Genomic DNA, 25,024 nt, shown 5'->3' with positions numbered 1-25,024 from the left:
CTTTGTATGTTCCTTTGTAACCTGTGTTTGGTGTATTTCCTTTTGGGCTACCCAGCCTCAATATTATTTCTTTGTTTTCAAAGTTGGCGCCCAAATAGGGACCCTCAAGATTGATGCCGGATTGTTGAAGGTTGACGCACGCTATCGGACCGGGATCGGACGGTGTGACAAAAAGGGGCCCCACTGAACGAGACGCGATACCTCAGCAGCGCTGCACGACTCAATCCTTGGACAATTAGCGTGTGGTCCGAGACGGCATCTTGACGAGGGTCCATTTCTCGAGGCAGGCAGATTTGCCGAAATCACCAAACACAAGGTAAAGTTCTTTGAAATCCGATCGGACCTCCTTAGGTTTGGTCAGGTGAGTCGTGACCTGATTCTTAATTTAATCCTGACAATTTGAATTTGGCGCATTGTATCTGCAGACACAATTATTGACCAGGTAACACCAACATTTGATATGCCTGGGAAATTGTCTACCTGCTTTAGGGCATTATTCCACAGTGATAGACAATCTTTGGAATTTAGCCGTCCGGCACCACAGGAGTGGTGGCCGGCATGTACTATGTACTGTAAGCAGGGCATTGGAAGTATAGCATTTAATGATATTTGGCACAGACAAACCAGACATGCCTCCGAACTTCAGTGGCCAGTCGATGGTAGTTTTGAAATCCCTCGTATTGAATATTTAGAGTCAATTTTGTTAAAGAAAAAGGCTAGACCTGCAGCATTTGATGTTGTACAGAATTGGAAAAAAGAAGCGTTACAGCAGCTTAAGAGTAGAGAGAAACATGCACGCCGTCATAAAACGAACGCTGAAAAAGCGTTGCTATATGATCAAGACAAACAGTCTGAGTCGGCTAGGAATATGGATAGGGCTTTCTCACTCGGTATTCAGAAAATCTATCCTTCTAAAGATCTTCATGTTTCTGATTAATTTATTGACAAATTGTTAAATGAGCGAAGGCCTGGTGCCTCTGCACCACCTCCGTATGTTCCTCTTCTTTCTGTTGTGCCTCTCCCTGCTGTTATTCCTGCTGTTCCTGCTCAACCTATTGTTCCTGCTCCTCCAGTTGTTCCATTTCTTCCAGTTGTTGTCCCTCCACCTGCTCCTCTGCCTCTTCCTATTATACCAGTAACAGTACCTCCATTGAATTTGCCTGCCCCTCCTCTTCCAAGTAGTCTTTTACCGCTTGTAGTTGATCATAGTGCGGGCTCGAGGGTTGTCACTCGCAATACTGTACCGTTAGAGAAGAAACAAGATTTTATTGCATGGCCTAAGCATTGTATGGAGAGAGATGATCGAGCTAATGTTCTTGCCACACTATCTAATATGGATAATTTTCCTGAGAAAAATGTTTTTATTGAAGGTTTAGGGATTAATTTATGTGTAATGTGGGGTAAATTAAATAATGCAGATCTCCCACAAGGTTTGAGGGATCTGAATACTTTAGTGTTTTAAAGAGACACTGTGGAGAATGTACATGAGCATGTTGAGAGGATATTTGAGTATAGAAAGGAGTTGGAAAGGTTACAGAATGAGGATGATGAAGGGGAAAGTATGTATGTACAGAAACGGTTTCTTCAGTGTCGTAAATCGATATCTGAGGAAACGCGAATTTGTACGAAAGACGCGATTAGATGGATTTCAGACATATCGATAACTGCAGTTGAGGTATATGACACATACAGTTAATATACGCTAGAAATGCAGAGGAAGGTGATACAGGTAATGGTAGAGTACCTGCAGGATGAGTGTGTAAAAAGGAAGATTAATTGTCCCACAGAGTTATTGAGCATATATAAGAGAGCTTTTTCACTTGACACTTCTTCGACTGCTTTAGCGCTCGACTTGGCTTTGTTGCTTTGTAAGCGTTCGGAGTTGCCTACTTCTCAGTTGCCTATGAGAGAGGTTCCTCCGACATTTGTCCCAAAGGTTGAGATTGCGGCCGATGCTGCACAGGGTATAGTCGCTGTGAACATTACTGCACATTATGTATCACAGTTTGTTCACGTCCCGTTCTCAAGACAGGAAGTGAACACCATTAGACAGTCTATTCCCGACATTAGGAAAAATCCGACAGGGTTCTATAAAGAAATCGAGTCCGTCTTGCAGTCCTCAGTATTCACCCTAGGCGATATTGATTTGTTATTTCCTGTACTCCTGCCCGTAGATTTGTGGAAACAAGTTAGGACTATAGACGATGTACCTGGGTTGGGAGATACATGGGCTAACATAACTAGGTTCGACGGAGAAAGGCCAGCTGGTGAGAGACCGCTTCAGGTGATACTGACTTTGCCTGACAGAATCATTGCAAAATTAAAAACCATAATTCCCGGAAAGAGAATTATTTGGGACAAGCTTACGGCCTGTATCCAAGGGAAGTCTGAGGGTGCTACCTAGTTCTTTAATCGGTTTAAACAGGTATTTTTGGATTTCAGTGGACAAGACATAGGCACAGAGTCTGGGAAAAGATTATTTGTAGACAAATTTGTACGTGGATTGCTGCCTGACATCCTGTCACATATGATGTCTTCCGAGAGCGCTTGGCAGGCGAAATCCCAATCAGAAGTACTGCACATGGCTCAGTACTACGAGAACCATGTCAATAATGAAAAAGATAGAGTCGAGAAGAGAAAAGGTGATTTAAAGACTAAAGTATTGTTACAACAAATTGTTAGAGGCCCCAGAGGGGGTAGTTCGCAGATTAGAGGTCAGTATGTTCCACAAGGGAATGTGCCCTTGGGTCCTGTGAACATTAATCAGTGTGCCTATTGTCGTCAGGAGGGTCATTGGCGTGCACAATGCCCCGTCCTTCGACAGAGGTCGAATAACACATTAGGAAATATGGGTAGACGATCCAGAGGTCGCCCGGGTGTAGGGGGCCCTGGTAGAGGTCAGTTTTCACAGGATCCCGAGCAACCTTTTTCACAGGATAATCGGACTTCAAGTGTGGATACTAGAAACATATTTGATCATCCTTCTGCTGCATATCTATCTGAAGAGCTTCCTTTTGATGATATTTTGTTTCGTTAGGATTGCCCAAAGCGGGATTTGGAACCTGCACCTATTCCCATTAATTAGAAAGGTCCCTACGTTGAAATGGTAGTGGGAAATAGGAAACATCAGTTTTTGATAGACACTGGAGCACAGAAGTGTTCCATTGATCATTCACGGGTTCCAAACATTTCGCTGTCAGGGCAAACCAACGTTTCTGTAGGGTTTTCTGGCACACCAGTTGTCTGTCCGGTTTCTTCACCGGTACCTATTTCTCTGGGTCCCTTTACGGACCACTGTCCATGTCTTTAGACTTCGAACTGTGGAGAGAATTTGCTGGGTTTGAATCTGTTGAAGGAATTAAACGCGGTAATTTATTGTTCTTCTGATGGAGTGCGTTTAACGATTTCACCACAGCAACTTTCTGTTTCCCAGTTCCTGACTAGACCGTTGCCACCAGAATTCATTGATGTACCAGAGTGTTTATGGGCAATTGATGACAATGATGTCGGTGTTCTACAGATTGAGCCTGTTAAAATAGTCTTGAAACATGGAATTAAGCTGCCACGCATTCCACAGTATAAGATCTCAGTTGAGGGCGAGCGAGCTTTGAAATGCATTGTTTCCGATTTTGTGCATCGCGGGGTGATTGAGGAAATTGCAGGTAGTTTGTGCAATAGTCCGATTTTACCCGTGTACAAGAAAGGCGATAATGCAATTCCATTTCATTTTATAATTGATTTGCGTGCCATTAATAAAGTCGTCGCTCCGCAATTTCCGATTGTGCCTGATGTGACAACAATATTAACCATGATTCCAGCTACAGCTACTTACTTTAGTGTTGTGGATCTGAAGAATGCTTTCTTTTATATTCCTATACACAAGGATAGTAGATACTTGTGCGCGTTCACCTTATGGGGATGCTCGTTCACATTTACTCGTGCACCTCAAGGTTACACAGAAAGTCCCAGCATCTACAGTAGGGCTTTAAAAGAACAGCTTGATACCCTTGAATTGCCCCCTACTTGGACATTGCTTCAATATGTTGATGATTTGCTTTTGGCTGCTGACTCCGAGAGCTCTTGTTAAGAGGGCACTGTGTTGTTGCTTATTCATTTAGCTAAACATGGTCACAAAGCTTCGCTTAAAAAGTTTCATTATTGTTGCCAGGAGGTCGCCTATTTAGGCTATCTCCTGTCAAAGGAGGGAAGAAGATTGACACCTGAAAGAATAAAACGCATTTCTGGCATGTCTGTCCCAAATACACAGAAGGAAGTTAGAGCCTTGATAGGTTTGGCTTCTTACTGTAGGTTGTGGATCCCAAACTTCTCACTAGTGATCAAGCCGATGTTGGCTTTGGCGAAGAAGGACATTTCTTCGCCATTACCATGGAGCACGGAACACCAGCAATCATTTGAGTTGCTCAGGACTGCATTGTGCTCGGCACCGGTTTTGGGCACACCAAATTATGAAAAGGCCTTTGTGTTGTTTGTGCATGAATGTGATGGATGTGCTTTGGCTGTATTAACGCACGAACATGGAGGGAAGAATAGGCCATGCAGTTACTTTTCTTCCGCCCTTGATCCTGTAGCATGCGCTTTGCCAAGATGTTTGCGAGCTGTCGCTGCTGCTGCTGCGTCTGTAAAGCAGAGTGAGGGAATGGTCCTAGGCCATGATCTAACCCTGATGGTGCCTCACTCTGTAGATGTTCTACTAAACAGAACCCAAACACAACACCTCACTTCTGCACGGTTGACGAGATATGAATTGATCTTGTTTGCTCCTCACATTCAAATTAAGAGGTGTTGTGTTCTTAATCCGGCTGAACTCCTACCTTTCCCGCAAGATACTGCTTGCGGTGATGAAGAGTCACATGACTGTCTGTATACTACCGTACAAGAGACAAAGGGTAGAATTGATCTAAAGGACACTCCTTTGAATAAGCCACAAGGGGAGATGTTTTGTGATGGCTCCTGTTTCAAACTCCCGGATGGTACATCCACAGCTGCTTATGCAATCACCACATTGAGCACGGTCATGGAAACCAAGAGAATCACGCATAACTCAGCGCAGGCCGCAGAGATTATAGCATTGACCCGAGCTTGTGAACTTTCCGAAGGGCTTACAGTAAACATATATAACGATAGTCAGTATGCCTTTGGGGTGGCTCACAACTTTGGGAGACTTTGGTCAGAGAGAGGGTTTATAACTTCGCATGGCACCAAGATTCAACATGGCTCCCTAATAGTACAACTGCTCTCAGCGCTTGCGCTCCGTACTCAGTTAGCATTCGTGAAATGTGCAGTACATCAAAAGATTATAGATGACATAGGAAAAGGGAATGCTTTCGTTGATCAGATAGCTAGACAAACTGCCACCGATCTCTTTACAGAGATGTATGTTTCAAGGGAGACTGTAGATGCCTATGCAATGGATGAGGGTGTCGGGTCTGTACGGGATATCCGAGCCGATGCCACATTAGAAGAATCCAAGGGATGGGCAGAAGGCTTGGGGAAACTCGATGATGATGGGTGTTGGGTGGACATGGTTGAAGGGAAATGGCTACTTCCTGACGCTTATATAATGATGATGGTCGTCATGGCACATGGCCCTACGCATATATGTGCCCAGAAAATGACGAGAATGTTAGAGAAAGTTTGGGTAAATGATAAGATTTCAAAAATTGCCCAGCGCTGTGTTCAGAATTGTATGAGTTGCCTACAACATAATGTGGGAAAGGGAACATCAACTCCGAGGGGCAGTTTTGGTCCACCATCTGTCCCCTTCGAAGTTATTCACTTTGATTTCATTGAGATGGAACGGTGCAGAATATGAAGTATGTTTTGGTTGTCATTTGTGCCTTTGGTAAGTGGGTTGAGGCTTTCCCTGTCAAGGATGCTACAGCAATGACCACTGCGAAAACCATGTTAAAGGAGTACTTCCCACGGTTCGGTTTGCCGAGAGTTATCTGGTCGGACAATGGTCCACATTTTATCGCTGCTGTAATTCTACAGATATGTGCGGCATTGCAAATTGCCAAACGATTCCATTCGGCCAGACATGCTCAGAGCGCCGGATATGGGAAAAGACACAATGGTATCATCAAGAACAAACTCGCTAAGACGTGTGCCGGCACTAAGTTAAAATGACCAGATGCCTTACTGATCGTGTTATTAGCTATGCGTACAACCCCTCAAACTAAGACTGGGCTCTCTCCATTTGAGGTGGTAATGGGGAGGCCTGCTAATATCTGGAATCTTCCTAAACGTAAAACTTTGAAGAACGTGGAAAATGTATTATTGTCAGATTATTGTAGCCAGTTGACTAAAAACCTGTATTTGATTTATCACCAGGTACGAGTAGCTTTACCTGTGTGATCCGAGGGCCCGGGCCACGGTATACGGCCTGGGAGCTGGGTGCTCGTCAAAGCATTCGAACGCTCTTCCTGCCTCGCACCTCGGTGGCGGGGCCCATTCCAGGTCCTGTTGGTCACCCAAACTGCAGTGCGTGTCGCAGGACGGAAGCACTGGATCCACGCGTCGCACCTCAAGAAACTTCCACACCCAGTGTCACACACTACATAAGAAACAGAACCCCTTGCTAATGCTGCAACCAACGATCCCAAAGCAGTAAATAGCGTTGAGAGTGTGTCAGAGAATCTTTCTGAGCCTGTGAGGTTTGGGAAACCTGCCATATTGTATTCACACTCTCCAAAAGTTTTGCTTCCGGGAATCGTTGCTTCAGGCTCTGCATCTGCATTTGCTCCTGATACGTTGCTTCCAACGGGAAGTGACGACACATTGTTTCTGGATCAATCAGTACCAAGAACAGCAAGGTACAATCTGCGTCCAAGAAAATAGACATACGGCACGGTCTTGCTGTGCATCTGATAGATTTACAGCACGGTTCGGCTGTGCATTCGGAGAAGGAAAAGAATCATCGAGGGCTTGCCTTTTTGCCCAAATAATTGTTTGAGGGAAAAGGGGATTCTGTTGGTTAGGGTTGTGGAAGGATTAAGAAGTCGCGCGGCCGGGAGGTCACCAGCAAAATAACTTTGGGGTTACTCGTTTGAAGACTGCGATGCCTGCGACCGCCAGTGCACGTATTGGACTTGTAAATAATTGTGTGACCAACCAGGACAATGGACGTAATGCCTGGGCCCCGAAAACGTATTGCTGTATTTTTATGATAATATTTGGTTATATAATAGTTGCTGTCTTAGGCCTTTGGTACTTTGAAGAAACTCATCCTTTAGATTCCTTGCTACCGACCGAAAATTCACCCACTGTGTCTACACCTTTTGTACATTTGCATACTTTGTCTCCTAGAGATCTCCAGCATAGACAACAATATTATAATAATACTCTGTTACTAATTATGAATGCGACACATGCTATCTTTAATAGGTCCAACTGTTGGGTCTGCTCACATTTACCGCAACATGGGGATAAGGGGCTAGGTTGGTATATTCACCCTTTACCTTTGAAAACTGCTTGTTATGCTTCTTTTAGAGCATTGTTCTTTGGTCGTTGGAATGATAACATCTCGGGGAACTTTGATGGCACTAATTTGAATAGTTTTGAGAAACGTGTTCTGACTCCCCTGGGATGCTCGCTTTTCGCAAATAGGAGCAAGCCTAACATAGCTTCTATTAGGCCCTCTGATAGACTGTCCCGTCCTTTCCAATCTTTGATTTCCTTCAAAATGGCTCCGATAGGCAATAAGGATGCCATGCCTCCTTCCTATACTGTTAACCATAGCCCCGATTCAGATTCTTTCTGCATACAGAGGAATGGCACTCAGTCAATGGGAAATTTTAGAGGTTGTGCCAACGTTGCAAATTTGACTGGCGAGGACAGACCTTTGTATGTAGGCGAACCTGTCTATTTCGTTTGCGGTAATGTAGCATTCTCCAGCATGGGGTCTGGCATGGATTCACATGCTCATGAATATTCCCCGTCGTCAGGCTGGGAATCCTCGGTAAAGAAAAAACCAGTATCAGTTTCGTTTCTGATCTGTCTTTCGTAGTAGTAACCAATCACTGGTCTCTGCGTTATACTGACCACAGCCAATGACTGCCCTCTACCTAAGCCCCGCCTCTGGCAGCCATCTTCAGATTTTTACCGCACGTTCATGTGTTGGGATCCTTGTGCTATTGCTCTCGAGCGTTAGTGCTATTTTTTCACGCTTTTTCACAGAAAACTTCGATTTTTTCGGTCAAAAGAGCCTCAAGCTCCACCGATCCTACATCCGATCAACGGGGACCCGTGTCGGATTCGTCTGCGCCCATCAAGGGTGAATATTTCGTCGAGCTACACTTCGGAGGACTCCAGAAGCTTCTCAGGCCCGGTCTCGGAGATGGCCCAGGAGAAGGGAAGCTCGACGCCCGGAAAGCTGTTCAGGGTATGCCCTGGATGCCAGCTGCAGAACGTCTTTAAGGAGGACGAACACTCTTTCTGCCTTTACTGCCTTCATGAGGACAAGACGCACGTGGAGAAGGACTGTGCGTTTTGCGGCAACATGTCGGAACGGACCATGAAGGACCGCCATCAACGTCTCGCCAACTGGCTGGAGGGTAAGAGCCCGTCCGGCGAGAAGAAGAGGAAATCCGAGCGGTCTTCTAAGACCTTTGAGGGCGCCCCGGCAACGGGGGCCCAACATAAGGCCAAGCACCGCGAGTCCGCTGGCACCGGGAGCGCCGAACGGTTGGGCTCTACGGGCGTCAGGCAGGGCGCACCCTCCCCGGCACCATCAACCACGAGCCAACGCTCTGGGTCGGGTAAGAGGAAGGCCGAGCACCCGGCGAAGCTCCTGGAGAGGCCCCGGTCGAGCTCTAAGGCAGAGGAGGAGCGTGGCAGTGCCCCCTCCCTCAAGGATAAGGCGGTGAGCGCACCTAAGGTGGTGAAGGCCTTGATCCATCCGGCCAAGCCCTCTATTGAAACGGTCGCGGCGGCCCTGGCTCAGCCTGTGGAGGCTACACCAGTGGTGGCGACCTCGGGGCCCAGAATCTCCCTGCCTCCTCGGAGGGAGTCTTCTTTTGTGCCCATCGATAGGACCCCCGTGAAACCCCCCGTGGGGAAGAAGAAGGGGGGGCAGGGCGTCGTCGTAGATTCGGCCTCAACCTCAGAAGAGGAGCTGATCGAGGTCTTAAGCCACGGCCTAGGCGTGGAAGAAGGCCAGCCCGTCGGAATGGACCCCGACGCAGGTGACGACGACGACATCGTCGAGGATACCGACGGGGCCCCTGCTCGCCCGTCGGATTCCCCTCTGCCAGCGCCGCAAGACAACTCGGCGGCCATTTTGTTGGCCATACAGTCCTTATGCTCCGAGATAAGGACGAGGCTACCGTTGCCGACGGAGGGACCTCTCCCTTCGGGGGATCCAGAACCGGGGCCTTCTGGTGTTCCCCCTACCAAGAAAAGAAGGATCCACCCACCACCTCCTTTTCAGCCGTCGCGCCCCGTCCAGCCCTCCTCCCCGTCCACCCGAGGGGATGATACGGGGACTGACACGGCAGCGACGGGTACGGACGACGAGGCATACAACGAGGATATTCCGTCGTCGCCTCCCGCCAGGGCTTCTCCGCCCGACGAGATCGGATCTTTCCACTCCATGATCTCCAGGGCTTCCGAGCTTTTCCAACTCTGCCCTGAGGAGAAGAAAAAGGAAGGCTTCCTTTATCAGCGGCGCGAGGCCAAGAGGAAGACGGTCCTCGCAGTGCCCCTGTTGGACGACATTTGGGATGAGGGCCTTACCCTCCTCAAGAACCCTTCCACGACACCAGCTAGAAGAGACCGGTACGAGAAAAAGTACCGGGTCCCGGACACGGCCCCCCTGTGCCTCCGGGCGCAGCCTACCCCGGATTCCGTCGTCTCCGCGGCGGCCAGGAAGAAAGCGGGGGGGGTGCGGCCTCCACATCGACTTCCCCGCCGGACGGCGAGGGAAAGAAATTGGATGCGATGGGACGTAGAGTCATCTCGTCGGCGGCGACGACGATTAAAGCGGCCAACGCCTTGGCTATCGTGGCCCGCTACGACAGGGAGCTCTGGTTCAAAATAGCTCCCCTGCTGGATTTTCTGCCGGACGACAAGAGGGCGGAGGCCTTGGAGATCCTGCAGGAAGGTGAGGTGGCCTCGGACCACGCCATCACCGTGGCGACGGACATCGCCGACACTGGGTTCCGGCAGTTGGGCAACGGCGTTTGCCTTCGACGTCGTGGATGGCTCAAGGCTACGGACTTCCGGCAAGACGTCCAGACCAGAGTCCTGGACATGCCCTTCGATGGGAACAACCTGTTTGGGAAGACAGTGGACTATTCCCTTCAGGCCATTAAGGCGGATACTGAGACGGCCCGGGCCCTTGGAGTTCTGCAGCAACGACGGACGCCCTTTCGGAGCGGCGGAGGCAAGGGCGCCTCCAAAAGTTCCGGCGGCGGTTTCGCTTCCTACCGTCAAGCGGCCCGCTCGTCGTCGCAAGAGGCCTACAGAGGACGAGGCAAGTCTAGCGGACCCCGCCGTCGTCGCCAAGGAGGTCAAGGCGGCAAGGCCGCGTCCAAGCAGGATTGAACCGGCCGTGGGGTCGGGCCCCCACCGAAGCACCCCGGTGGGAGGCCGGCTGGCGAGCTTCGTCAGCGTGTGGGAGTCCATCTCCACCGACCGTTGGGTGCTGGACGCTCTGGCCCGGGGACACGCACTCGAGTTTCAGAGAAGATGCCCGCGCGTCCCCCCCGTGGCCAGGAAAGAACTTCACGTCCCTCAACTTCTTCTGGAGGTAAAGGCGATGCTCAGGAAGGGCGCCATCGAACTCGTCCCAAAGAGGCTTCGGGGCTCCGGAGTTTACTCGAGATACTTCCTTGTGAGGAAGAAGACGGGGGGATGGCGCCCCATCCTAGACCTGCGACGTCTGAACAAGTTCATCAAGGCGCAGAAGTTCCGGATGGTCACCCTCCAGCACGTCCTGGGTCAGCTGGAGGAAGGAGACTTCCTATCGTCGTTGGACTTGGAGGATGCCTACTTCCACATTCCCATCCTAAAGGGGCACCGAAAATTCCTCAGGTTCGTGGTCCAAGGGCGTCACTACCAGTTCAAAGCCCTCCCCTTCGGACTACGGTCGGCACCCAGGGTATTCACCAAGTGCCTCGCACCGGTGGCGGCGCAGCTGCGCCGCGAGGGGATCCACGTCTACCCCTACCTAGACGACTGGCTCATCCGCGCCAAGACGAGGGAGCTCGCCGTGGACCACACGGCAAGGACCGTCCAACTCCTCACAGACCTGGGATTCTCCGTGAACTACGCCAAATCCCACCTGGTGCCCGCGCAAGACGCACTGTTTCTGGGAGCGAGGCTCGACACAGTGTCCCTTCTGGCCTCCCCGTCGGAGGAGAGGACCAGGACCATCTTGGGCAAGGTGCAACGGATGTTGGTGGCCGACGCGGCCAAAGTGAGGTCCATCAAGTCCCTCCTCGGGATGATGTCTTCCTGCATCTACCTCATTCCCATGTGCAGGCTCCGGATGCGCCCGTTGCAAGAATTCCTGGATGCACGCTGGATCCAGACGACGGGCAGCTTCGAGGAAAGGATCAAGCTCGACGAAAGCTTCCGACGAGTGATACAGTGGTGGGGCACCCGCGCGCATCTGACGGCGGGCATGGACTTCCAGACCCCAGCCCACCAGGAGACAGTGACCACGGATGCCTCCCTGGGTGGGGAGCGCACACCGAAAATCTGCACGCAAGGGGACTTTGGCTCCCGACGGAGAAGGCCCTGCATATCAACGTCCTGGAGCTCCGTGCAGTGTTTTGGGCCCTCAGGTCCTTCCTTCCGTCCCTCAAGGGCAAGGTGGTGAGGATCTTCACCGACAACACCACCACCATGTTTTACATCAGGAAACAGGGCGGGACCAGGTCCCCGGCACTGTCCAAGGAGGCGCAGGACCTGTGGCATTGGGCCATCGCCCAAGGGATATTCCTGGTGCCGTTTCATCTGGCAGGGATAAAAAACACCATCGCCGACTCACTCAGCAGGGAGCTGCGCTCGTGCCACGAGTGGGAACTACGGCAGGATCTAGTGGATCGCCTCTTCCGACGGTGGGGCACACCCCAGATCGACCTGTTCGCGACGGCGACGAACACCAAGTGCCGGAGGTTCGCCAGCAGGTTTCCCCAGGCGAGGAGCATGGGCGATGCTTTCTCGTTCCCCTGGGAGGGCCTTTTCCTCTACGCTTTCCCTCCCTTGCCTCTGCTAATCCGGCTTGTCAACCAGCTCAAGAGGTCACGGTGCAGGATGATCCTCGTCGCACCTGCGTGGCCGAGGCAGATATGGTTCCCGGACCTTCTGGACTTGTCAGCGTCCCCGCCAATCAAGCTGCCGGCGGACGCGGATCTACTCTCCAGGGAAGGAGGCGCCATCCTCCACCGCGACCCCAAGTCGCTGAACTTGCAGGCCTGGCTCCTGCAGCGCTAGAGTTTGGAGGATACGACATACCGGCCGACTGCAGAGAGGTTCTTGCAAAGGCCAGGGCGTCCTCGACTCTTAAGTGCTACGGACACAAATGGAAGAGGTTCTCTGTCTGGTGCCGCGCACAGAAGATTAACCCTCTACGGATTACGGCTCCCCAAGTACTGCCGTACCTGCTGACGCTGGCCAAGGCTGGTCTGGCACACGCGTCCATCAAGATTCATCTTGCTGCGATCTCCCGATACAACAGAACCACGGGACGGACGTCCTTGTGGTCTCATCGTCTGGTGAAGGAGTTCATGAAGGGACTATTCAGGTTGTTCCCGCCGGTGAAGGCTCCGGCCCCGGCGTGGGAGCTCAACGTGGTGCTGACAAAGCTCATGGGACCTCCATTCGAGCCTCTACACTCGGCCCCGTTGAAATTTCTGTCGTGGAAAACAGCGTTTCTCGTGGCCATAACCTCCGCACGACGGGTGGGAGAGATCCAGGCCCTTTCTGCAAGGCTCCGTACTTGACTTTTCACGACACGAGGGTAGTGCTCAGGACGCACCCCTCCTTCATGCCCAAGGTACCGTCGGACTTCCATCTCAACGAACCCTTGGTGTTACCTGTGTTCTTCCCGTCGCCTTCGTCGCCGGCTGAAAGGACTTTGCACTCGCTGGATGTGGCTAGAGCGCTGAAGTTCTACGTGGACCGCACGAAGTGTTTTCGGAAGACGTCACAACTCTTTGTAAACTTTGGACCTGTCAATCAGGGGAAGGCTCTCTCGAAGGCTTCCATTTCCAGATGGCTCTCCGGCTGTATCATGTACTGTCACCGGTTGGCAAACCAACCGCTGCCTGGCCGTCCGAGAGCCCATTCCACCAGAGCGATCGCAGCTACCACGGCGTTCCTATCTGGTGTGCCCCTGCTGGACATATGCAGGGCTGCTACGTGGAGGTCGACGCACACCTTCACGAAATTCTACTGCGTCGATCGGGATTCCAGGGAGGAGTCCAGGGTCGGCCAAGCAGTGCTGCGCAATCTGTTCGCCTGAGGTGAGCCTGGTGAGGAGGTAAGATGCTTAATGTTGAGTTTGATGTAATGCTTAATGTTGAGCCTTTGCCACCTCCCGTGGTTGTGCATGTGTGTACTGCTATGTATTCTTTATTCATGAGCATGTGAATCCATGCCAGACCCCATTCTGGAGAAGGAACAAGTTACTTACCTGTAACTGTTGTTCTCCAGCATGGGTCTGGCATGGATTCACATGCGAACCCTCCCGCCTACCCCTCTGCGGCTCTTCACTTGGTCATACTGCCACTTCACATGCTTCCAAATCTGAAGATGGCTGCCAGAGGCGGGGCTTAGGTAGAGGGCAGTCATTGGCTGTGGTCAGTATGACGCAGAGACCAGTGATTGGTTACTACTACGAAAGACAGATCAGAAACGAAACTGATACTGGTTTTTTCTTTACCGAGGATTCCCAGCCTGACGACGGGGAATATTCATGAGCATGTGAATCCATGCCAGACCCATGCTGGAGAACAACAGTTACAGGTAAGTAACTTGTTCCTTCCCATGGTTACCCAGGTATTGGCAGGGAACTTGTTATTTAGGAATCCTATTACCTGGGGTGTTTATAGGAAGTACTGTAGAAGTTTCAAAGGCTCGTCCACGGCAGGACGAGAATGGTGACACTTCAGCACAGGTTTTGGGAGATGTAGCGAAATCATTCCTTCCATTCTTTGGGCAGATAGCGAATTCCGAAGACATCAGGAGACTAGCGAGAGTACTGGAGAGAACCATCAACCGGACCACAGATATACTCTATAACATGACATTAGAGCAGAAAGCAATCAGATTGGTAGCACTTCAGTACCGGATGGCATTAGATGTCATTCTGGCTGAACGTGGTGGAGTATGTAAATTAGTGGGGTCCGCTTGCTGTGTTTTCGTACCAGATTCCTCCCCAACTATTTTCAAGGCAATACAGAATCTGCACGCCCTTAGTTTAGAAGTGCATGTTCCCGAGGGAAACTGGGATCTTAGCGCTTGGTTCTGGGACTTCTTGCGATCTTGGGATTGGAAAGTGCTTTCAGTCTTGCTGATCATTTTGGGAGTTCTGTTCCTTTGTTGTTGTATTCAGTGTCTACCTAGTATATGTTCGATGCTAGGGGGATGTTGCGCTCAGGTGATAGGTACGATAGGACATAAAGTGTATGCCCCGGATAAAACCTCCAAGGAATATGTGTTGAAAGAGATCTTAGTAAATGATCTGATGGCGATAGATTTTTCTGACAGCGATTCAGGCTGCATGGATGATAATGCATGGAAATGTTCGCAAGGAGATCAGAAGTAGTTTAGCACTTGGCATAGGCCAAAAGGAGGGTTTGTCAAACGGGAAATTATATCATGCCTCCTATGTGAATGAATATATGTATATTGGCCTATGCCAATCTGCTTGTAAGCTACTTGTGAAGAAATTCGTGTTGCAAGGTCCTGACCCTAGAATCAATGTAAACCACCATTTTAGGTTCTCTCTCCCTGTAAAGTCACCCTGTGAGTTAAAATGGTGGACGATGTCATTCAGAATAGAACATGGTCGTCATGACCTCTGTGTACAGCTAATATGTAACTTGCCTGCAGGCCACTTGTTAGTGTCATGAACTGAGACCTTGTCCTTCGCTGACCTGTGTGTAAAGGATTACCTGTGTCAATGAATCTAATCCATGAACATATGTTAAAGACCAATGTATCCAAATACTGAACTGAGAACACTTGTTTGAACTACATTGTATAATGCTTGAGAAGACTTTATGTGGGATCCTAAAGTACATTGTTACCAGGTAGACTAATTGGCAAATGCATTAAAGGCAAATTTTAAGGACACAAGTTGTACGACCTCGGCATGAACCCTAGATTAGTGATGTATTTATGGAATAGTTAACCCGCAATAGGGCTGGACATCATGCTGAAAATTGTATAAAAGCCTGACTGTTTCAAGGTATATTTGCACTCACTGAGCACACCGAACCATGCTGGAGTTTGCTGTGTTGTACTGAGGGCCGATAGCTATCTGATTTGTCTTTGACTTTTTTTTGTAACTGTTCAGTGTAAATTAAAAAGATCTTTGTATGTTCCTTTGTAACCTGTGTTTGGTATATTTCCTTTTGGGCTACCCAGCCTCAATATTATTTCTTTGTTTTCACACTATCACATGTGACTGATGTCTGAAGTGCAGCCTTGCTGACACAGAGAGCAAAGAATAAAGTGTAACTTTGCAAAAACAAAAACGGCTACCATGGAAAGGAGTGCATGTGCATCTTAGAACAATGAACACATGGGAAAACGAATCTCCATTGTCAGAGTCATGTGAATATATGTTAGGATGTAAAGATGACCATTGAAGGCATGATGCAAGATATTAAAAGGCCTTGTGTGAATAAGAAATTGTAACATTTACAATCGCCAGTGTCTGCTCAGGAGATTCGGCTTCAGTTTCTGTTCAGTACACTCACACAGTGACCTTCCCCCTATCTTCTATCATCTAAAACCTCTTTTTGAAGCCACAGCAGTGACCAAGAAGGAATTCCTGGTGGGTTGGGGTAGCTGCAAGGGCATGGAATGACTTACCTTGGGCTCTCCAAGCTACTGCTGACCATCTTGCTTTTCGCCGTTCTCTGAAATCTCTTTGTTCTAGGTTTCCCCTCTCCTCACTACTGCCTCACCTCTGCTGCTTAGCGCCAAGGTGCCTCGGGCGTATGTGCACTGTACATATATATAACATAACAACAACTGGGTAAATAAAAGCCGCCTTTAATGGGTTGACCTTTCTAAAACTCCAATCCGCGGTCCATCTCCCTGCACTAATGACATCCGACAGACACCAGAAGGTGCTTTAGGAGTCAGAGGTGGAGTTGTCTTCATCTGCATCAAAAGAAAAGCAGACCCAGGTTCCGGCCATTGACTTTACAAGAATGTTAATGGATTTACACCTAGCAAAAACCAACAAAGGAAGCAAATGACCAGAACACATGTTGAGTTGGAAGAAAAGAAATGTAATGTGAAATTGAAGGAACAATATGTATATCATTATAAACAGGGTCTGTATCTGCAACCCGACAGTCCCTTCTCTCTGCACCCGCTGACTGCACTTGTGAGTTAACTGCACTTCCCTGTTCCCCTCTCCCCTGGCACTTTTCCCCTTCACTCTGCTATCCACTTGCGCAATCTGAATGACACGAGGCCTAGTAAGATTGTTATTTTGTCCTCCCTTGTTTCCCCCCTTCTTGTCTTGTTGCATCTAGAAACACTTGTGTACAGGCGCATTATAAATGCCACATCATATCATATCATTATTTTGCCATAGGGTTGCATAGATAATCCTACTTTGTTCATTTTCTCAAGAACCATATGTCACACACAACTCATTGAACTATCGCTGTAACGCTTACAAATAGGCATATCTGTTGATTCAACTCCCATACAAAATTCGATCTTGGGGACAGGAGTTACAACCTAAAATGTGTTTCTAGCTCCCCAGAAAATGTCACGAAGCAGTGAAATCATGAAAAACTCTCATTCGAACCTGCAATATTGTGCCGCAATGAGACATGTTTCATTAGGTCTGGCATGGGCAGACCATTTCAGGCATATATATATATTGTTATGCTTAACTATAAATGTAAACTATTCGCCATGTTGCCATTTTTTAAAGGCATTACAGAAGTGAGAAAATGCAATTTCCCATTGGTGGGGTTATCGTTCAAAGGCATGATGCCTAGTAACTAAAATGGACCAATCAGAGAAAAAAGGCAGGACAATAGAAGTCCAATCCAAATCAAGTGCCAATGAGCTGGTACATCCTAATTTTAATATTCGGGGGTGTGATTTAGATTTGATAAGGTGATGCACAAGAGGAATGAGGGGGCTGCCTGACATCATCTGGTTTGGAACTGCTGACCAAATTGCTGGTGAACCAAGGAAGGACTAAAATCTTGCTGGGAATCTATACAAGAGAATCAAAAAGGCTGATTAATGCTGGAGAACATACTTGACTGAACCTGGTAAGACCTCTATCAAAGTACTAAAGTTTCCCCTAAGTATCCAGAAGCCTGGAGGACTTTCCTGAGCGCAAAAACCTAAAGACAATCTATGCAATTAAACTTGTCCAACGAAACCAAGTCTTGTGGGCACCTGCTTGATTTAAAATCTCCCCATTATTGATTGGGTGGGCAGACCAGGTAGACCCCTAGCATTTTCTCATCAAATCATAATTTAATGAATTCCCCTATAGCCAACTAACACAGAATGATATTGTTAAAATTAAAAATCAACAATATCGCTTCCAGTGTGAATACAAATATAGTCTGTTATTGGATTCTCCTATTTCTTTTTGCAAACACCACCATTCCCTAAAGCGAATTCCCAACTGTTCACCATTTCTCAGACGCTGCCTTAGAGCAGAGAGGTGCTGAATGTAAACTGAATATCTGGGTTTTGTGCTCGGACAGAAAAGTGTCTTGCAAAATTCCATAAGGTAAAGTCTCTGACTGAAAGCATACTCTGCTGAGGTGGGGGGTTAGGAGAGAGATTCTTCACTGCATTCTGGTGAAGGAAGAAGGGGTCTATACATGCAAAATATTTTTAAAAGTCTGTTGTGCTCCAACACTACTAGCATTTACAAGTGCGCAGGGAGATTAAAAATACAGAGCGCTGCATATATGAAACTGCCTTGGCCAATAGGAAAGCATTGCATGTTATTTAAATCAAACTTCATGTGAAGTGTATTGTTAAGTGTATGATCTGGGCATGTTTGAAGGTGCTACATGTCATTAAAAGTGAACCTCATGCAAAGTATTTTTACTGTACATGTTGTGGGGTTAAAGAGTACATGATCTGTGTTATCCTGAACTAACTAGTGTTTTTAAATAATGTTAAAAGTGTTAGGAAAGAAAAGCATTTGAGTGAGGTGGCGTGATTTGTGATTTTTTGTACAAATATTAATTTTCCTATTAATTAATAAACGTATATTCTTTCTATATGCCGGCCTGGTTCTTGGCTTACCTATTGCTAAAGGGCGAGGGACCCATGTGGTTTTGTAGGAATCACAGACCGGGTTAGATTGAACTTAAAAGCAATATTGGGGGCACTTTTCTGATTTGGGAAGGGAGAGAGTTCCCTGTATTGATTGTTGCCGCATTAATATCTCCAACAAAACACACACGAAAGTGAGCCCCGGTCTCTGCCACAAACCCATAAAGAGATGCTAGTTTGCCTCTTGCTCATATGTTATACTTTCTTTTAGACATTTGCTCCTGCATTCCACCCCAGCCCCAGGAGTGGACTGGGAACCAAAAGATGCCCTGGAAATCATTTTCAACGTGGCCCCATGTGACACATGTTCACCAAGCCCAACCATTTTCCTATGGGGACATTTGGAAATACCACACAAAAGAGGCCCAAGGTGCAGAGGCCCAGCGGGAAATCTCCAGAGATCCCTATGGTCCAGTCCACCCCTGCCCAGCCCCCACATCCTTACTCCTTCAGCCAGTCTCTGGTCCTTTTTATTAAGCCAGCAACAAAAACAGCCTTTCAGCCCAACTGAATCCCCCAACACTCCTTTCTGACTTTTCAGATCCCTTGGTAGTAATTATCACACTGTGTACAAGGTGTGGGGCAGTTTTAAGAATGTATAGTTTCAGAAAGATGCTTATTTGGGAGTTGAGAACGTTTTTACACATTTTGAGCAGAGTAGTTCTGCCTTTGACTGCAACATGGCGATAGATGGGTGTGAGCGTGGATGGAATTTCCCTCTGCCTCTGTTAGTTTTGCAGTCTGAGCTCACCCGAAAGTAAAATAGAAGACTGGTGCCTGTTCTTGTCTAGTTCACTTCAGCAACTTCATAGAATCTTATACCTAGCGTGGCGGTACACCCGTTTTTGGCGCCGCCAATTCGGCGCTGACCGGTTTGCCGCGACTGCTTTGGCACGGCCGCCAGTTTGGCGCACCCATTTTGGCGCAGAAGCCTTTCTGGCGCCGTTGCTTTGGCGCCGGGGACGTTTGGACGTGGCTGACATTGCAGCCACGTCTAAACTCCCTCACGCCAAATTCAAAAGAATAATTATTTTCAAATGCAGCACGTTGGCAGGAAATGTTATCGTGTTGCATTTGAAAAGAATTGTGGGTGTGGGTTGATGTAAACAGCGACGCCAAAAGAGGGCGTACCACTCTTTCTCCACTATATTCTTTTCAAATGCTGTCATGAAAAAAAATATACATATATATATATATATATAATGATTTATACGATATATATATATATATATATTTTTTTTTTATTAGACTGTTGCATCACAGCGGTGAAATATGTAACATTTTCGCCCCCAGGCACAAGGGCAGTTTGGTCTTGTGGTTTAGTTTTCCACCTGCTGTCTTGCAGCCCATGGTTCGTGGCTGAGCTAAAGCTTGTTTTTTTTTTAATGAGCAAAACCTACCATTATTTTTATTTAAAGAAGTGTTCTGTTTAGCCACGAACAAGGGGGTGCAAGCCTCTATGGCGGATTTCTTAACCACAAGGGCAAACCCACCTTGTGGTTGGTGTGTGCACAAATGACATATTTGAACACTGACCTTCATTATCGTAATCAAACAATAATAGCTAAATATTTCAGTATGTTTTGCTGTGACACTCTTGCATTTGTCTCATATTTACACCACCCCCACTTCCCGAAACCCTCTCAAAGGAGCACAACAAGCAATGGAACACAGATAAAAAAAAACACACACCAATGAAAATACGCAAACACAGTACTGCATGGATGATATGTTTATTATTGCAATGTGAATAAACACCTTAAAATAGCGGGAAATACATCTGTGTCTACTCCATTAAAAAACTGTGGGCAAGACTCTCCAGCAGCAGAGGAGATATTGATTTTCTGGTTTTCTTGATCCTGGATGGGTGAGTGTCGGCATGAGGGTTGCATGAACTCTCCAGCAGTAGGAGTGCTATTGGTTTTGCTATTCTTGATCCGGATGGGTGAGTGTCTGTATGAGAGTTGCAAGAACTCTCCAGCAGTGGGGGTGCTATTGGTTTTCCGGTTTCCTTCATCCTGGATGGCCAAGTGTCTGCATGAGAGTTGCAGGAACTCTCCAGCAGTAGAAGTGCTATTGGTTTTGCGGTATTCTTGATCCGGATGGGTGAGTGTCTGCATAAGGGTTGCATGAACTCTCCAGCAGTGCGGGTGCTATTGGTTTGTATTCTTGATCCTGGATGGGTGCGTGTCTGCATGAGGGTTGCATGAACTCTCCAGCAGTGGGAGTGCTATTGGTTTGTATTCTTGATCCTGGATGGGTGAGTGTCTGCATGAGGGTTGCATGAACTCTCCAGCAGTGGGGGTGCTATTGGTTTGTATTCTTGATCCTGGATGGGTGAGTGTCTGCATGAGGGTTGCATGAACTCTCCAGCAATGGGTTGTGCTATTGGTTTTGCGATATTCTTGATCCTGGATGGGTGAGTGTCGGCATGAGGGTTGCATGAACTCTCCAGCAGTGGGGGTGCTATTGGTTTTGCGATATTCCTGATCCTGGATGGGTGAGTGTCGGCATGAGGGTTGCATGAACTCTCAAGCAGTGGGGTGATATTGGTTTTGCGATATTCTTGATCCTGGATGGGTGAGTGTCTTCATGAGGGTTGCATGAACTCTCCAGCAGTGGGGGTGCTATTGGTTTGTATTCTTGATCCTGGATGGGTGAGTGTCGGCATGAGGGTTGCATGAACTCTCCAGCAATGGGTTGTGCTATTGGTTTTGTGATCTTCTTGATCCTGGATGGGTGAGTGTCTGCATGAGGTTTGCATGAACTCTCCAGCTGCGGGGTTGCTATTCGTTTTGCAGTATTCTTGATCCTGGAGGGGTGAGTGTTGGCACGAGGGTTGCATGAACTCTCCAGCAGTGGGGGTGCGATTGGTTTTGCGGTTTTCCTGATCCTGAATGGGTGAGTGTCTGTAGGAGGGTTGCATGACCTCTCCAGCAGTGGGGGTGGCATTGGTTTTCTGGTTTCTTGATCCTAGATGGGTGAGTGTCTGCATGAGGGTTGCAAGAACTGTCCAGCAGTGGGGATGCTATTGGTTTGTATTCTTGATCCTGGATGGATGAGTGCCTGCATGAGGGTTGCATGAACCCTCCAGCAGTAGGAGTGCTATTGGTTTCCAGGTTTTCTTGATCCTGCATGGGTGAGTGTCGGCATGAGGGTTGCATGAACTCTCTAGCAGTAGGAGTGCTATTGGTTTTCCGGTTTTCCTGATCCTGGATGGGTGAGTGTCTGCATGAGGTTTGCATGAACTCTCCAGCTGCGGGGTTGCTATTCGTTTTGCAGTATTCTTGATCCTGGAGGGGTGAGTGTTGGCACGAGGGTTGCATGAACTCTCCAGCAGTGGGGGTGCGATTGGTTTTGCGGTTTTCCTGATCCTGAATGGGTGAGTGTCTGTAGGAGGGTTGCATGACCTCTCCAGCAGTGGGGGTGGCATTGGTTTTCTGGTTTCTTGATCCTAGATGGGTGAGTGTCTGCATGAGGGTTGCAAGAACTCTCCATCAATGGGAGAGTTATTGGTTTGGCGGTATTCTGGATCCTTGATTGGATGAGCACCTGCACGAGGGTTGCATGAACTCTCCAGCAGTGGGGGTGCTGTTGGTTTTGCAGTATTCTTGATCCTGGATGGGTGAGTGCCTGAGTGAGTGTTGCATGAACTCTCCAGCATTGGGGGTGCTATTGGTTTTCCGGTTTTCTTGATCCTGGATGGATGAGTGTCTGCATGAGGGTTGCATGAACTCTCCAGCAGTGGCTTCCAGGTATTCATGACATCAAGCACATGCCTGTGTATTAACAGTGAGGAGTAGATGAGTGGGTAAGAGACATGGTTTCCCTTCTGGCCATGTCCTGTGTTCCTTGAAAAATGTTTGATTTTGAGAACTCCCTGCATTTTGAGGGCCATGTCCTTCTCCCTAGTGTCTTGCATAGTAGACCTCGTATGTTGCACGTGGCTTGAGACGTCAGGGCGAGTAATCCCTCTCTCGTTCCATTTTGTTCCAGGAATGAATGAATCGATGATGGGAGTCGGAGGAGAGGACGTGTTTTTCCCTGCAGTGGCCTTTGAGGTTTACTGCGAATGGACCTTCATGGGAGCCCACAAGGAGGAAGCCAGAGGCACTGATATCATCTATTCAGACGGGAGAAGGTGCCCTGACCATGTCTTCCACTGGTACAAGGGGCGCGTAAGCGAGTCCTGCAATGGCTCCTTTACGCTGAATAATCTTGGAATCCAGGACCAAGGGTGGTACCGCTCGACGTGTGACGGCAAACCACCAACTTACCACCTTCTACGTGTTTCCGGTAAGTAGACTGATTTCCTATTTCCAAAGAGCTAAGCACTGGGATGCCCTAATGCAGGAGGTTGGCCACCCTTTCCCACCTTTGGCCCTGGAAATCTGCACCCATGTACCTTACTTTCATCTCCAACTGAAACTATTCATTTGGCACCAATTCTATCCGTATAGTTCTTTATTTCGCTTCCAAGAATGTCAAGCCTCTTCCTTTATGATTGGCCGTCACCAGGAGTAGTGGCGTCTCCAGAAATCTATAATGATGGGGGCACACATATATCAAGAGGGGCGGGTCGTGGCTCAAACCAATAAGGGTTTAAGTAAACATATCCATTAAGAAGCTGTTTGCATTAATTAAGTAGGGGACTTTCTGCAAGTTCAGAGAAGATTTAAGAAAATGAAAAAGGGTTGCATCAAGTTAATGTACACCCCAAAAGGAAACCTAAGGTTTCAGAAAAGCCCCACTAAAAATGGGCACTGGGATATCATAAATTGTGTTACTGTGTTTTTTTATTGAACTAATTTTTATCCTCTTTTGTTGCTGTAGTTTTATTACTGATCAAAGACAAAATAAAAGAAATCACCTCCACTCTTCCCCTTCATTGGGTACTTCATAGCCCCCCTGAATTGCACCTCGGCCAAACACACATATCACAAGTCCAACAGGACAGTTCAACAATCATCCATCAAGTGCCCCCGCACGAAATGCTTTAAACCAATCACCCTCAAGATTGTGGCCTCTACCCCTTCTTCACTCTGTAACATCACATTGGTATGCAGTGCTTCATGGAGGAAACCTCCCTCCTCGAAGGGCTGTAATAAATGTTATTACCCAGGAGTGGTTATTAGAGAGATGCAGGTGATAAGCATATGGCAATGCCGGAGGTTAAGATTAATTCCAAATTTTCAAGCAGGTGCTCTTTCACTCGAGTTTAAAAAACTGAGAGAGAAGTCAAGGACCAAATAGATGGAGGGAGGGTATTCCAGTGCTTGGGGGCGAGAAGGGAAAAGGAGCGGAAACGCGAGGACACCCAGGGTTCAAGGAACAACCAAAAGCAAAAGAAACTGGGAGCGATGGGAGGGAGAATAGAAAGAGACCAAGGATGAGAGATTGGAGGGAAGCCAAGACCGCAGGGATATTTGAATACCAAGCACAGAAATTAAAACAGAAGTCGGCCTTCAAAATGTACCACCGAAGAGCATGCAGAGCAGTGGAAATAGACCTAAGGGGAAAGGGTGTAGATGACGCGGATCAAAGAATGGTAAATCCTCCACATAGCGATGTTAAGAAAAGCCAAAGGAACAAATAATCAGAACACTGGGAGAAGTGCAGAGAGAGAATAGGAGAGGACCAAGAGCCGACCCTTGGGGCACACCTTAGGAATGAGGGAGTACATGGGAGAACAGACCAGCCTAAGAGACACAAAAGAATTCCAACCAATTCAGAACAGAACCACGTTGACCAAGATAAGAAAGATTAGAGAGCAGAATAGTGATCCAAAGCCGCAGAGAGGTAATTGAGTACCAGGAGAGAGGAACATTTCGCATTGCATGAAGATAGGAGAAAGAGTCTCTGTAGAACGACAGAGGCAACGCCCAGATTGAAAGTGAGGAACAAGAGAGTTGATTGACGAATGAGGAGACTTGGATGGACTCTACATGTTCCACTAGTTTAGATAAGAAGGGCAGGAGTGAGATGGGATGAACGTTAGAGGGAAGAGAAGGGTCAAGTGTGCGATGGGGAGAATTGAAGCGGGAAAAGTAGTGGAGGAAAGCGACAGGTTAAAGAGATGTGAGGTAGGAAAGAAGGGAAGAGTACACTGAAGGGATTGAAGAAGGTAAAAGGTCACCAGGGGCAACAGTGGCAGGAGACCTAGCGAGGAAGGCGGAGATATCAGAGTTGGAAGGTGGATGGAAAGACATAATGTCTGTATGTGTAGAAGCTGGTGGAGACGTAGAATAGGGTCAAAGGAGTAGTGGAAGATGAGATTGAAGACTAAAAGAGGGAGATTTGTTAAGAGAAATAGCAACATCTTAAGCTGAGAGTGAAGAAAGTGAGGCTGGCTCTGGGGTTGCAGGAGCAAGAAGGCGTTTTAGGTAAGAAAAAGATAGCGGAGAAGAGCGAATTAAAGAATGTTAAAATACTGTTTAGCTGTAATAAAGTATTGTAGGTTGAATGAAGAATACACATGAGGTCCGGATCATTG

The 25,024-nt window shown here is 47.9% G+C and overlaps 1 protein-coding gene across 1 annotated transcript in view; it reads left to right on the top strand.

Annotated features, from left to right (window-relative positions):
* The window catches only part of LOC138516928 (uncharacterized), a 382,418-nt gene that overhangs the window by 53,112 nt on the left and 304,282 nt on the right, over nt 1–25,024 (top strand). Inside the window, exon 2 of the mRNA XM_069632392.1 lies at nt 22,528–22,827. Coding sequence (XP_069488493.1) covers nt 22,528–22,827 — 300 coding nt within the window. The remainder of the gene's footprint in view (nt 1–22,527; nt 22,828–25,024) is intronic.

The sequence above is a fragment of the Ambystoma mexicanum genome, chromosome 6q (genome assembly GCF_040938575.1).
Source record: "Ambystoma mexicanum isolate Mex_15411 chromosome 6q, UKY_AmexF1_1, whole genome shotgun sequence".
Classification (NCBI taxonomy): Eukaryota; Metazoa; Chordata; class Amphibia; order Caudata; family Ambystomatidae; genus Ambystoma; species Ambystoma mexicanum.
This window is presented reverse-complemented; position numbering and strand designations above follow the sequence as displayed.